This window comes from Carassius gibelio, chromosome B23, assembly GCF_023724105.1.
Source record: "Carassius gibelio isolate Cgi1373 ecotype wild population from Czech Republic chromosome B23, carGib1.2-hapl.c, whole genome shotgun sequence".
NCBI lineage: Eukaryota > Metazoa > Chordata > Actinopteri > Cypriniformes > Cyprinidae > Carassius > Carassius gibelio.
In genome coordinates, this window is record NC_068418.1 from 14,578,177 (window position 1) to 14,594,006 (window position 15,830).

A 15,830-nucleotide genomic window follows, 5' to 3' on the forward strand; every position below is an offset into this window, starting at 1 on the left:
TGAAATTTAGTTAATTTAGTTTTTTCTTTGTCTTTCATTTTATGGACAGTTGACACATTTCTCAAAATATCTTCTTTTTTCCCCACAGACATCAGGTTTGGAAGAAAATGAGAGTGAGTAAATATGACAAAATATCCCTGTTTTTCATAAGTAATCAGCCAGTCACAGTGACATGACCACGCTTTTAACCTTCAATCCTCAAGTCTATTGCTCTATTTATTATTTTCTCATCCATATCTCCTCTCTCCCTGCTAAGAATTCTCCCAATTCTTTTCAATATATTCTCCTTCCTATTTGTGTTACCTGTGTCTTCAACTATGTGCACTTAAACGCAGGGATAAGGCCCTCATTCTAGTCACATACATGTACAAACCTACAGAAACTGGCAAAACCTACAACCATGTCTTTGGCACGATTCCTGGTCAATTCATAGCTTTCCACCTGAAGGGTAACAGATTGATTTAATCCAGGCCTATGCTGCCCTTCCTGTATGGAAGCTGTCCTTTTGCATCAACTCCAGATTTCTGAGCCTCCGTCCTTTGGATGAGCATCTTGTGTGTGAATGAGAGCCCTTCCCTCCTCCCTCTGCTGATCTGTGGAGCATCCAGCTGCTTCAAGCAGCAGCCCAGCTGGACTCACTCAGCCTGGGTGGGGTTATACTGCCCCATTTAGATTCATGCCAAAGTCCATTCCAGGAATCTACCAGTAAAGTTGGACGTTATTGATTTTGGAGTCAGACCAAGTCATGGGTGAGTTACTTAAAAATTTATCCAAGGCTGTGTTTACACAGGTGATCTGTTCAAAAGTGAGCAGACCAAAAGAGGTCAGCGTGTTTCTGCATCTTGATAAAGCAGAAAAAATTCTAAAAAGTAAAACTTTGCACATGATCTGTATCATTTTGACGTCAGGCAAACACAAGAAGTATTGTATGTTATAGCAGTAGAAGACTAACATTTTGAAGAATGTTCTAGTGACTCACTTTTTTTCAGGAAATTAAAATGTCTGTGAGGCGTAGCCATCTTTTCAGAAGTGAGGGGGACAGAAATTTATTTATTACCTGCTGGAGATGACTTGAAAAACCATATTGTCGCAATCGTATGTTTAATGTTCGTGTTTCCAAAAGTGTCTGTTTTTCTGTGAAAACAACTGTTTTCATACAGCATAGCTGGACGCTTTTGTCCAGATGTTCATCTCGTCTTCTGGGTCCGAATAAAACGTCAGATCATGCGCAGACAATTCTGTTTCTTTGAGTCTAAGTCTATATTTATTCACACCAGCTCCTGAAAACATCTATGCGAACACACTTGACCGAAAATATATAATATATAAATTATATTATAATATATTAAAAAAATATATTATAAAAAATATACGCCCCTGCATTCGAGTCAGATATTTTGAGGGAATCATTTAATTCAGTTCACAAAACAATTCAGAGTGTATTTTGTTTTTTATCGTGAATGATTCATCCATTGTGAACAATTTGTCCATTTTCATAATTGTTTTTCTAAATACTTTGACCTTGACATTTTTAATGGAAATTCTATATCTTCCGGTGAAATGTCAGACTTCGAATCATGACATATGTCTGGACCTCTCCAATCATTTTGTCCATATAAACCCGTCCCTTTCTAAAAGTCGACTGTAATCTTGCATTCATATCTGCCTCCATCCAATCAACAACCAAGTTAAATTGAAGTCCATGAGTTCTTTTCTTTTCAATAATCCCTTTCACTTGGATGTATGTCACAGTACAGAAGAAAGATCGCTTCTTCCAATCTGTGCCAAGTGTAAATGGTGTTCATTTTCCCATACAATGCTCTGTGATACAGTACCCCAACATGACATGTAATTGTAACAAATAAACTGAACCAAAGGCAGAATATTTGCTTTACTATTTCGAATGAGTCTTTTCTCAATATTTTCACTACATCTGAGGTTTGAGCCGAGGCTCTGGCAAATATTGCACCTAGTGGTGCCAAAATTTGAGTTTCAGAACACCAAATGCATAATAAACCCAGCAGGATGATAATGATTATGGTGTTTGTCTGTGAGAGACAAGAACGTGGGACTGCACGCTATAATTTAGCACCAGATTAAGCAAGGGGAAGAAGGGAGGACATCAAACTTCTACACTCCATGCTGTGACTTTTGAACTTGTTGCTGTGCTGGATTGTGAGGCGGTGTGTGTGCGCGGTTGGATTTGATGTGTTTGGAGAACAGCACAGCTCCTCTCTATCCTCATCCATCCTGTGGGACTGGATCTAGTGTTTAATGTGTGTGTCTCTAGAGATGAAGATTCATTGCTTTAATAAGAGCAGTACAGAGAGAAGAGAGAAGAACATAGCTTTACAGAGGAGTGTCTTGGGAAAGGCTGATGGTTGGGGGTCTCGTGGTCTTTAATGATGGAGGGAGGAATCTGTTGCAAGCTTGTCTTTGTAGAAGGCAACCCTAAAGCCCTTTGTCGCTGCCTTGTCTTTGTCTTTTCGTATCTTTCTTGAACTCCGTCTCCGGTGGAAATGTTGCCTTCTGCGAGTTAGGAGAATGTTTGAATGCTAATTTTGGGTGCAAATATTGGTGTGTGTGTATGTAAGGCGTGGGTGTATGCAAAAATAGCCATTATGAATATGCATGGACCCCAATTAAAACAACATACATTTTTTCCAGAACCGATCTGAGAAATCGCACGCTGTCAGACAGCAATCCTTCATCCCAATGTGTCCCATAATGGAACATTAACAATGTCTTCTCAACAAGATCGACTTTTACCACACCGCAAAGAGAAGGATGTGCAGTTCAGTACGTTTACGCTGCACCTGAGTCCTGTAACGCAGTGCACACGCTCGTATTGAGTGCAACTAATGAGTGAGAGCTGTGAGATGTGATCCGTCACTCTAGTGCAAGGTTCCAATCAAAAAGTACACATCACTACCCTAATGTAAGCATTCGGTCACCTTCTGTATTTGCATCCATCTCTGGAGGGAATCCACGCTTGCTGTAAATATATAAAGCATAGTCATGCCATACGGAAAGAGTGTTAAAAAGTGCCTGTAGAAGGGAAGTAGCAGCTCTGGCTCAAAACATACAACTTCCTCTTTATTACAGATGGGCCACAATAATCAGCTTGCCATCCTCCAATGACTAGTCTTATTTATATTTTTTCTTTAAAAAAAAAAAGCTACACTGTATGACTTTTGGCCCTGTAGTGGTTGAGGCATAAGACTAGAAAACTTGCTGATGAACATTGTTTTGGGCATAACAGGAGCTTGCTATTCTGCCTGGATGAATTTTTATGGTTTGAGCCACACAGGCTGTGTAGATAGTTACAGATGATCGCCTTATCAGTCAGTTCTTATTAAAGTAAATTAACTTGTTGAAATCTGTAGTTTTAAAATAATGTTACAAAAGTTTGCCAATGCTAATGTCAGACTAAATGACTGCTATTTATATCAGATAATGGTGGAAACTATTTGTAAACAAATAGAACAAACTAGTAACTGGTTTAGAGATTCAGTTGTTGTGGCTTTAAGCCATTTCCACTTAATACAGTAGTAGCCTTATTTCCTTTATTTACAGACAGCGATGTAGAGATGCACCCTAAGCCAGTTGAAAATGGCAAAAAATGTGTGACGATTCCAGTCGGTTGAAATGTTAAACTAGTCGTGATACAGAAGTGGGGGTTTATATGAATGTATCTCTAAGGGGAACCTTCAGAAAAGTTTTGATGGCATTTTCCTTCCATCTTGTCTCTGTATAAAGTATACTGAAGTAGTGTTTATAAGTGCAGTGTTGGTTAAAGCAGCAAGCAAGGAAACACTATATTGGCGCTGTTCCATAAGCACCACCTGCTGGAAGAGAGTGAATTTGCATCTCATGCAGCCAGTCTGCTGTTTTTGTTGTTCACGTATGTTTTATGTAGCCTAATTTCACAAATTTGAAGTCAGACTATTCTATTTTTGCTTTACATTTTGAGATTATAAAATCGAATTTAAAGAATCATTTGTATTCTTTATTTGTTTGATTTGGGATTTGTTTTAAAATTTCAGTTTAGTTTTGTTATATGCAATATTTCAATATCACAAAGAAACGTGCATAATTTTTTTGAGAAATATCTTTTCATTTAAAAAAAAATGTGGAAAGAAGAGTGAGAAATTCGTATTGTGAAATCAGTATTGTGAATTGTGTCACATCGTGAGTTGGGGAATCATTACATCCCTACGGATAAGACATAAACATGGACGAATAATGAAAGTATACAGTTTCTTAGGAAATTTGTCCTGATAATTCTAAAATACGAACAATTATTGTAAGCTTGGTGTTGTGATTTAAGGTTAGGGATTAACACGGTTCTCAAGATTGTTTTAAGATGTATTCACTCATTATTTACATTTGGTTAATGTCAAACAAAAAAGTTACATAGTGTATCTTTAAATAAAAAAATATATTTAATACTTTCATATCTATCTGTATGTAGTTTATTTAAAGTTATTTATTATTATTTAAGTATTTATTATAAATATAGTATTTGAAAGTTTGAAAGTATTTAAGCATGCTTCTTATTAGTTAAAAGTTTTTACTTATTTTTGTAAATAAATATTTATTTGATTTATTTTGTTTGATAGAGAGGGATTTGACTGAGCCAAACTTGATCCCCGTTCTTCAGCCCTTTTATATTTCAGAAGCAATGCACCACCCTCTGAGCCACAGCTCTGACATGAGTGTTGCATTTTTAAGATAGCATGTCAAGTTAAATATAGTTTCACTTTTTGAAACAAGTCTGGAGAGCCATGTGTTGGGTTTCATTCTGTTGTGCCCCATCTAGTTTAATTTGAACACAGTAAGACATGTTATGTAAAGGACTCTTAAGAAATGTGTCTGACTGGGGTCAAGTTAACTCAAAACCATCTGAATCAGGAAATTAGTCCATTTTGAAAATAGCCCTCCGTTTCATTTGCTTAAAAAAAAACTGACCTTTACAGTTTCTAATATTCTGTTCATGGATGAGCATTTTGTTATTGTAGCGACCTGCACATGAAATATTATCCACTCAAAATGTACAACACCAAAGCATTGTTCTCATATTGACTACATCTTAAATTAGTCATAAACCCCATGAATAACAGGGCACTCTTGTAACATGTTTTTTGGGTGTCATAGTTTATTTAAATGCGGAAATGTTCTAAAAGCCCTGTCACATACAAACCATCGTGGCACAATTTCATTTCAACTGGCTGTTATGGGGTTGTCTGTGTGGTACCAGAAGGCAGGTAACAGAAATAGCTATGCAAATATAACAGACATGATATCTCCGAAGTACGAGTAAGAATGCCATATTGACTTTGCCGTAGGATGAACAGCTGTCAAGCACAAGCCTGGAAGTGCATGGAAGGTTTTAATTTCTTCCCTTCCTTTTCTAAGCAGACAAAACAGATATTGCAATATTCCAGTTCATTCATATGAGATATTCAGCGTGAAATCAGCATAGTCCCACACAGTGTTCCAGTTATGTAATCTTTCTCTTGTTCCCGACCTCTCCTACTGTATCCCGACCCCTCCCTTGCATGGATCCATGTGAAGGATTAGGGATTAGGGGCAGGGGCCGGAGCCGGAGCTGGATTACACAGCTAACAGACCAGCGCTCTGTCTTCTGATGCTGGCAGATGCTGTCACTCTCAACACGCTCCTCCTTAAAGATCTTCTTTTTCTCCTCACAGACAAACCTCTCAACCATCTGTTGAATTATTTTCACTTGAGCATTATATGTCTGATCTTGTCATTGTGTAATACATCAGATAATAATCTAACACAAACCTTTTTCTATATGACACATTTTCACAAACGGGAACCAATATTATTATGTAAATTGTGTTCTTTGGAGTCATAACTGTTATATATTACTATAAACTGCTATCTATGCATGTGATGTATATAATAGGGAGTATGTATATAATAAATTATTATTATTATGCAAATATGGAAAATATATGTTTATTATTAACTTTAACATTTGGTCCCATACTAGCTAGTCACTAGTGAGTGACATCTTAATCTTGGCAAAATCTGCAAACCTGTTACTACAACCCTGATACATTATTAATTTTATTTATTTGTTCATTTATTCACTTGTTTATTTAATTGTGTTGCTAGAAGCATTTACAGCATTTTATACTTTATTCAGAAATGCCCTACATTTTAAAAGAGTTGGTTGGGGGGGAAACTGCTAACCCAAAATAAACAGAAAACAAAATCTCCTTAAAACCATTTTCTGAGTGCTAAACATATCTCCTTTTACAGAGTCTTAGTTTAAAATTAAAAATTAAAATCCCTAAGGTTTTCCAAATCTATTTTGCATCCTTCTTCCGGTAAGTGTCTTATAATCAGTGAGCCTTATTCATGAAACACAAGCAGAATTCATTTCTGTGTAGCAAATTGTCATATTCTGTCCGATGGGCCGATTTATGAAGGAATGGATTGTTCAACAATAATGTTTTACACAGAAATCGTTCTGCATATGTTAGATGAATAATGTCCAATATTTCCAGTTAATGCTCCAAACATTTTGAAGTTAGTTGAAAATCTCTTTTCAGTCGTGTTGAAACAGCATTCAATAGCATTTCGCAATTTCTATGTGGGACCTGTCATGGTGAGGCTAGTTTGTGAAGACGCATGCTCCTCTAGAGTGAATGACATTAGTTTTATTGAGATTGATGGCTGTATGTGTATGTGTATGCTTGTTCTCCTCTGGGCAGGTGGATGCTGTCATGCCATTTGGGTGCCTTGCTCTGCGAGATGGGCGGACATACAACAGCCTGTCAGACATTACTGACAAATACGAGATTGGACAGGTCCTCAAGGCGTGAGTGTGCATAGATCTGCCATTATAGCCTTAAGAAAGCCAATCCATCAATTACAGATGCATGATCTCAATAAACATTAATTTAAGACAAATTTCTCCTAATAGATAGGTGCTTGTCACAGTAATTTTTACAGCATAAAATATAGCATTCAGAATAATTTCTCTTTGCAGCAAAGAATTTTGCGAGCTGTGCCTGGTAAAGGAACGACAGACGGACAAGGTCTATGTGTGCAAGAAATTCCTCAAGAAGGATGGCAGGAAAGTGCGGAAGGCAGCCAAGAATGAGATCATGATCTTGAAAATGTATGTGGTGACTCAAAACGTCAACAGATGATGTAGGGTTTCGTGAGAGTGCTGATCAGAGAGAACGAAGAAAAAAATTTAAAGGGATGGTTCACCCAGAAATCAAAATTCTGCCCTTGTGTCATTTCAAACCTCAAATTTTCTTTAAACTCTGGAGCACGAAATTGTAAATGTAGCAGGGTGAAGTAGTCCTTTAAGGATGGAGAGGCTAAGAGATGCTGTATGCATCACCCTTAGTGTGATTATTTCTGTCTTTTCTAACTCTCTTTGAAGCACTTTTCTCTTAAATGTGAGATAAAGAAACTATTCAGCTTTTTGCCATGATGTGTTTATTCCAGGGTCAAACACCCAAACATCCTGCAGCTGATTGATGCATTCGAGACCAGGAAAGAGTTCTTCATCATACAAGAGCTGTGAGTCTGACCTCCGTTTGCCATGATCAGTCATTTTCCCTTCCCGGTGTCATTCAGTAGGCCAAGAAGACATCTCTCTTCATCAGAACATCACTCCAAAAAAGCACTTCTTCTGTCACCGCTCTTCATGCAAATATCCACATCTTGCCAGGTTTACAGTCTATTAAAACCCTGTCATCTGCTTTTGCATGAATGACATTGACATGCTATTAGAGCTATTAAGATTACAGTAATGAGTAACTATAATAAGAAATATAGTCTCTAGACAGTTAGTCATTTACTATTTCCAATAAGATTTTAAAAGTTATTTTATATTTAGCCTGCAGGATGTTTTTTTTTATGTAATGGTTAACCAAGATCCTTCTAATATAGCACTGTGTTATTAATTTACTTATTGTTTGGTGACAAGCCAAAGAGCAAGAACCCAATTTGATGTAAATGAAACATCTATAATATTTAGATCATTTTCTAAGATTTTTATTTTTACAAAACACACACACACACACACACACACACACAAACAAACACAAAAATGACCCATTGGTCCAGGGCATAATCCATCAATAACTTAAAGGGATACTCTACCCCAAAATGAACATTTTGTCATTAATCACTCACTCCCATGTCATTCCAAACCCGTAAAAGCTTTGTTCATCTTAAGAACACAATTTAAGACATTTTGGTTGAAAACCGGGAGGCTTCTGAATGTCCCATAAACTGCCAAGTAAGTCCATATTACCATATGCAACCTATGCTCTTCTGTGTCAGCCGTGCCAGAGAATGCGCTGTTTCTACGTATAATTAGCTTTGATTTCAAAGAAAACAGTGCATCCTTGTGGCGCGGATGATAAAGAAGAGCAAACGCAGCATACAGTGATATGGAGAGACACATAGGAGACTGTTGACAAAGGAATTATTGAATAAAGTCATTATTTTAGTTTTCCTCTCTTACAAAAACTATTTTTGTCGCTTCATTACGTTACGGTTGAATTACTGATGGCAGATGGACTATTATGACGATGTCTTTCATACTTTGCTGTACCTTGACAGAGTAACTTACTTGGCAGTCTATGGGACAGTCAGGCCTCCCGATTTTCACCCAGAATACCTTAAATTGTATTCCTAAAATGAACAAAGCTTTTACTGGTTTGGAACGACATGGGAGTGAGTGATTAATGATAAAATGTTCATTTTGGTGTGAAGTATTCCTTTAAGTATGAATAAGCAATAAATAAAGAATAAACAGAAATTAACTCTACAAACATATTCAGATCTCTCTTTTTTCTCATTTATTTTTGTGACTGTGTGTTTGTCACAGGGCCACAGGAGGAGATGTGTTTGACTGGATCTTAGACCAGGGGAACTACACAGAGAGAGATGCTGCCAATGTGATCCGTCAGGTCTTAGAAGCAGCGGCATACCTTCACTCCCTCAACATAGTACACAGGAACTTAAAGGTGGGTTTACAATCATATTAATATATTATTTGTCTATGAAAATGATATATGTGCAGGCCATATGCATGGTGTATAATACAATAATGGAGTGCAACATGTGCATTAAATGTAATGCAACTGGGTTGATATATGAAATTGAAAAGACAGGCCATTTGTAATGATACCTTGATGCTTTTGGTTCATTTTTTTTACTTTAATACAAAGAAACAGTGAATGTGTGATAATAAGGCTGTAACTCTGTGTTAACATGTTATTGTTTATGTGTGTGCTGCGGATGTTTTTGTCTGCAGAGTATTAAATGATGATCAGTTATATTAATCAAACGCCTAGTCATCTTTGCCTCATAACACTATGCATTTGTAAAATTGCAAGAGCTCCCTGTGGGTGTTATTAATGTTCAAAACAAATATGAAAGTAATAAACAGTATTGCCACCTCCTGTGGTTCTAATGCTTCACACTAAAGCCATTAAGATTATGATGCCGTTTGTCATGAGACAACATGTGTTTGCAGTGCCCTCTAGTGCTGTTACATGTGTAATATGTGCATCTCATTTGCTTAACGCTCATTCTTGTCAGTAAAGCACAATTAAGTATTGCCTCCTGGGTGTTTTTATATATAGCTTTGATTCTTATTCAGGCTTGTGCTTGTAATCACAGAACTGAGATACAAATAGCATTTGCTTTCAGATTTAGACAAAACTCATTCTTCACATTGAGATGGGTGAAGGATGTGTCCTGTCTGGTCTCTGTTGGCCAGCTGATATTATTTAGGACAAAGCAACCTCTTGTTCTGTCATACTTTGGCATAATGCCATGACTTTCCTTGTATCATCATTACTTATATATTAAAGTATTGATTTTTTGTTTCGTTGTTTTTTTTTTTACAATGCCTTTTTTTATTTCAGCTGGAGAACTTGATGTACTATAGAGAGAGTAACCACAACAAGGTAGTTTTGCGGGATTTCTACCTGTCCAGGTTTGAGAACGGGTCACTCACCGAGCCCTGTGGGACACCCGAGTACCTGGGTAATGATTTATCACATGATTTCATTATTTATTTGTACTTGTATGTGAAGTATTAACCTTCACATCATTTTTTGTTTGTTTTTCTGTCATATTTCCTGTCAGCCCCTGAAGTGGTGGCTCGTCATCGCTATGGAAGACCAGTCGATTGTTGGGCGGTGGGGGTCATTATGTACATCTTGTAAGTTGGTGTTGTGTTGACATTCAATAGATTTGTCAGCGATTCTTTATTTTCTTTATCTTTAAAACAGGGGGTTGTGGCTTTTAGTCAGAAATTATGAAATTGATATAGGCTACGTTCACACTGCAGGGCTTAATGCTCAATTCCGATTTTTTGAAAAAATTCGATTTTTTTGCAAGGCCGTTCACATTTCCAATTAAATGCGACCTTTTGTGATCTCCTGTGTGAACGTGAAATGACCCAGAAGTGACCCGCATGCGCAGAAGAGTACTCAACGGTGAACAACGTCACTCGTTGTTTGCGGAAGTAGTTAACGTTAAACATGGATGTCAACAACAGTGTAGTCAACAGCGGAAATCTTTTTGCAATATTAATGTTATTTTCCCAATGGAGCCAGCACAATTACAATCTTCTCGTTTTAAGAAGAAAATTAAAAAGGAGGAGGAGAGCAAGGTTTTTGGCCATGGCGTTTTGTGGAGCAGTGTTAGCAACGTCGGTACGGAGAAACGCGTGGGTGCAGAGTCGCAGCCAGGAGTGGTGGGATACTGATGTGAGTGGTTCTTCTCGTTCCCACCAACTTCAACGCAGAATTATGACGTTTGTAGCGTATCAATGACGTACGGGTCGGATACATGTGGCCTGGCCGTTCAGACGGAGGTCGCATTTCAAAAGATCGGATACATATCGGATTCAGGACCACATACCCAAGTGGCCTGGGTCACATTTGAAAAGATCGGATATGTGTCGTTCAGACGGTCATGAAAAGATCAGATACAGGTCGCATAGGGGCAAAAAAACGGAATTGGGTCGTTTCAGCCTGCAGTGTGAAAATAGCCTTAGATTTTTTGTTTAGTGTTTTTAAAATGCACATTGTTCAAGAATATCAACCTGTTTACTTTGACACCACAAATGTATAACTGTAAAAAAAGAACTGCCTGCTGTAGTTTTATACAGCATCTATGGCACCAAAAAACCTTGATTAAAAATTTATCTGGGTAAATCTGCCGTGTATACTCATACATATTAACACAACAGATCATAATACAAATCATACAAATTTCATTTGTAGGTTGTCTGGAAACCCTCCATTCTATGATGAAACTGAGGAGGAGAACACCGACATGCACAACCGGATAATCTTCTGCCGCATTGTTGCTGGAGAATTTGAATTTGATTCACCATACTGGGATGAAATTTCCCCTGCTGGTACTAATATCAGGATATGATATAAGTTCCTGATCTGATCAAAACTTTTTTGTTTATTTTTTGATGCTTTAAACCTGAGTCTTATTCTCTTTAATGTCATCCAGCGAAAGAGCTGGTATGCAGACTTATGGAGGTTGACCCAATGCTGAGAATTACTGCACAAGATGCCCTTACGCATGGATGGTAAGATTATATACAAACACACAAACTCAAACACACTGTTGCTTTCTTTCAGAGAGATAACGCGTCAACTTTTTTTTTTTTTTTTTTTTGACAGGATCGCTGGAAATGGGGCTTCGGAAAAGAATCTGAAGGAAGGAGTCTGTGCTCAATTTGAGAAAAACTTTGCAAAGGCCAAGTGGAGGGTAAGAGGAATCTACTGTAATACACAACAGTCATGTACAACTTGCCAGGTGCCTCTAATGATTGTACTAATCACTCTTCTAGAAAACAGAACAATAAATAATAGGATAATGAATAAGGACATTAACTGTAAAGATGGTAATGCCAAATAAAGCTATTGTTTATTAAAGGTTCTGATGGTTATTATATTAATGTTTGCTTTTTCCTTGCATGTGATACCCAGGATTTGAAGGTACTGTTGATATTCGTGGGGCAGCCTAGAGGCAGAGATTCTTTTCTCTGTATAACAATCTTTGACTTGGGCACTCATATTTCCTTTAGCATCATACCTAGTGTACATGGCTGCAGTGTCTCATGGCCTGGCCTGATTCTTTAAGGAGCGATCATTCAGGAAATATGTAGTTCAAGTCTGATTGTTGGAAAGATTCTCGCTGCACTTAAGCCTCCCTGTATCTGCACACCAGTAACTAACAAATTTATCACTGCCCAGCTGGTCCCATGTGCATTCAGTCATATGCCGTCTGGCTTTTAATCACAGTGTCCTCAATACTCCAGTTTGAATTCCAGTTAGTCATTCATTCACTCAGACAAATCTCCAGATTGAATATTCATCATAGTGTCACATGTATGTGTATGAAAAGTTGTCCCTGTGTTTGTGTGTGTGCCAGAAATGACTAAAGCGGTCCTTATGAAGAGAGAGAGAGAGAGAGAGAGAGAGAGAGGGCAAAGTGATTTTTCCTAAGATGATTTACAGTGACCCTGATTCATTGATTCACATCATGCTTTTGTCAATGACACATACATATCAAAAACATTTCATTCAGATCAGCAGCCAGTAATAAACATAAATAAACCAAAAATGGCTCTTACTTTCATTTAATTGTTGTGCATAATTATTAGCTGTAATTTAAAGTTGTTAAAATAATTTAACTGTTAGAAATCTATTGATGTTTCGATACGTTGAAAAAAATGAGATGCCTCCCTGAAATTACTAGAACGCCCATCTCCAATGTATTTATCTTATGAAAGAGATTGAGATGGAAAACTGCTACCACAGACTGCCATGCTGTTAACAATGCATTTCACCTCCATAGCAAAGAAGACCTCATGTTACTTTAGAATTTAGAAGGTACTAAGTGTTTGGTATGGCTTCATTTCACTTTCAGAAAGCGATTCGTGTCACTACATTCATGCAGCGTCTCCGAGCCTCTGAAATGGGATCTTCTGATGGGGCAGTTGAAGGCCAGGGTGAAGAGGACAAAGCGGATGGATTAGATGGTAAAGGGATACAAACAGACTCAGGCGGCATTTCTACTGTGAGCATGTCCCGTGAGGTGTCTGTCGAAAGCAGACCTGAGGAGAATCAAGAAGAGGAGAAAGCAAGACACCTTAAAGCAGAAGAGAAAGAAGCAGAGACCCTTCCCAGATCAAAAAGCTCTATAAATGTACAGGCAGGAGAGCCCAACATGAAAGAGACTATTGAAGGCATTAATGAAAGGGAGGACAAACCATCAACAAGAGCGAGCCAGAAAGCAGCACCCAGCCAGCCTATCAAGACCTCGGACAACCAAAAGAATAATGTTCCCAAGGAGCCAGAGGCCACTACTGTTGGTAGTGTCGAAAAGAAATCCCCTTTCCCTGATACTCCAAATCGACGCAAAATGGCAGCCAAACTCTCAATGGATCATGGTTCATGTTCAGATGCCAAAACCAGTACCTTGTCAGTGGGAAAGGAACCAACTCTTAAATCAGAAGACAAAAAAGACACAGTTCATGATATGGCCGCAAGTAGCTGGTGTCAAACACAGCTCCCGGAAGCAGTTGCAGAGAGTCCAGCAGAAGTAGCAGTGACTTGCGAGGTCAATCCTAAGAGCAGAGAGTTAAATAAAGGACGAATGGACAAAAGTTGTCAGTCGGTAAAAAACATCCAGTGTACATATGCAGGATTGGGATCTTCAGGTCTTGGCTGTGATAAAACAGTATTTGAGCAGGAGCTGCAAGAGATGGTCCATGGTGCATCAGGGTACGCAAGCCCGTACTGTCCTACTTACTCTGTCGGACAGTACGGTGGTCTAGATCCAGGAAGTGGAGTGAGTGCGGACTGGCAAATGGATTGTGTTATCGAACAAATTGAAAAGCAAATGGCTGCCGTGTTAGAGAAGATCGAGGGGGACATGCCTTCCTTGCTGGAGCAGATCAGCGACCATCCTGAGACCCTTCCGAGAGCAAAGAGTGCCAGCTCTTCCCCATCACCCCAACCTCGCTCCTACCATCATTCGAGCCCACCGCCTCTTCCCACCACACCTCGCCCAGCAATGCCTTCTCTACCACACCTGACCATCCCGCCTCCCTCGTACCCACCACCTTCCCCACCCAGTCACATCCAGGGTCACAGCCAACCAACTGCCGAAGAGGGTAACAGTGATGGTCAGAATTCAACAAAGCCATCTGGCCAATCACCAAGAGGAAGTTTGTCAGGAAAAGGGTTGTAAATATCCTAAAAGTATGTGAATGCTCAAGAATAAAGTAGGTATGGCATGTAACAAAAAATACAATAAAATTGGGATATTGATTAGGATTCATGAGCACAGCATACCTTTAGGGGCTGTAAAAAGATATTTGGCCCCCAATGCAAAGAGTCTTGTTTTTGATTGTACATGAAGGATAAGAAGTTTTTTTAATGTGGAAAGAGGAAAGTGAGCAAAATGAGCACTATTTTGTAATATTAGAGAGAACAGTTAAGGTTATCCCACTATAAATGGTTGTAAATGGCTCTGCTCTACACTACAATATCATAGCAAACACTATCATTTTTCCTATATAATTTCATAATTAAAACGTAAAGTCTGTGGATACAGTTTGGATACAAGAGTTTATATAACCTGAAAAATGTACCTATAATGAAACTTGTACCCTTAAAACAAGTTGGCATCCTGCCCTATTTTTGAGAACTGCTGCACATTTGCTCTTTACCAGGTACTGACTTTTGGAGGGTGTCATTATTTTTGTCACTTCATCCATCTTGGATTTTTGCTCTGAGATAAGTTGAAGCAGTGCATCTGTGTAATCTCATCAATCATTTACTTTCTGTAATATTTCCAATAAGACAATTTAATTTATCTTTCTTATTGTATATTCCATTCTCACATTGTACAGCAGTACAGACATACGTCTCTGCCAAACATGACAGTCTTTCATTGATTGTGAATAATAATGCTCAGAGGGCGAGAACTGATCATAACTTCAAGACTACTTTAAAACGATGTTCTCTTTCCTACACCCCCCCCCCCATTTTTTTTGCTGTTGTATGTGTCCATCTTCGTGTTTGTTTGATTCTCATGCTCTTACTCAGTTTTCTCAATTTTTGATGCATACTATCTTTACATTATAAAGTACTTTTGCTAATATATTCTAAAGTAAGCTATAATGTCTATATGTAAAGTCCTGGCAAATGTCTGTGAACTGTAACTGTGGCTTCCACCTCCCCAATTATTATATAGATTTTGGTGATGTGAATATTATTCCAAGTTATTTTTTTGCACTCTCTACATGACTATTTCAATAAAATTCAGATCAAACTATCTTGTTATAGCCTTTTCTTTTGGCATGATTGTTATAAAATTACAGTTGGTACATAACTAGCCTTATAGTAAACATAACTACAAAATAACTTTGCATCAAATATGCCTAATTTGCTAAAAAAAACACACATTGTAAAAAAGGTATATCATAGACACTTGCCAACTAGCACATTTGCTACCCTAATTTATGGATGTTTTCAGTTTTAAGTTTAAATAGAATTATTTGGTAATATACCAAATTAGAAGTGTTTTATTTTCACTTTTCACAGGATTTTTTACTTTTAGTTCATCACACTATTAGTTCACTCTCTTATTAGCACGGTCACATTCCTGTCAATTACAAACATGCTACTCATCTTATTTTCTGTTCACAATGTTCACTTTCAGCACATTGTTACTGCTGCTACAGATGCATTTAACTACATTTTACTACAACACAATGTCTT

General features: G+C 37.9%; 1 protein-coding gene across 3 annotated transcripts in view; it reads left to right on the forward strand.

Moving 5' to 3' along the window:
• LOC128012159 (caM kinase-like vesicle-associated protein) overlaps positions 1 to 15,384 on the forward strand; it is a 38,574-nt gene extending 23,190 nt beyond the window's left edge. Inside the window, exons 2-12 of one of the 3 annotated variants that reach the window (XM_052595211.1) lie at positions 89 to 113; positions 6,750 to 6,856; positions 7,028 to 7,159; positions 7,498 to 7,572; positions 8,891 to 9,029; positions 9,936 to 10,056; positions 10,159 to 10,234; positions 11,304 to 11,440; positions 11,545 to 11,623; positions 11,718 to 11,805; positions 12,970 to 15,384. In XM_052595211.1, coding sequence (XP_052451171.1) covers positions 89 to 113; positions 6,750 to 6,856; positions 7,028 to 7,159; positions 7,498 to 7,572; positions 8,891 to 9,029; positions 9,936 to 10,056; positions 10,159 to 10,234; positions 11,304 to 11,440; positions 11,545 to 11,623; positions 11,718 to 11,805; positions 12,970 to 14,295 — 2,305 coding nt within the window. In that variant the 3' untranslated portion in view covers positions 14,296 to 15,384. Of the gene's footprint in view, positions 1 to 88; positions 114 to 164; positions 750 to 6,749; positions 6,857 to 7,027; positions 7,160 to 7,497; positions 7,573 to 8,890; positions 9,030 to 9,935; positions 10,057 to 10,158; positions 10,235 to 11,303; positions 11,441 to 11,544; positions 11,624 to 11,717; positions 11,806 to 12,969 lie in introns of those variants that run through there. The other 2 variants (XM_052595212.1, XM_052595213.1) reach the window with 2 other exon arrangements.
• Positions 15,385 to 15,830: the final 446 nt, after the last annotated feature.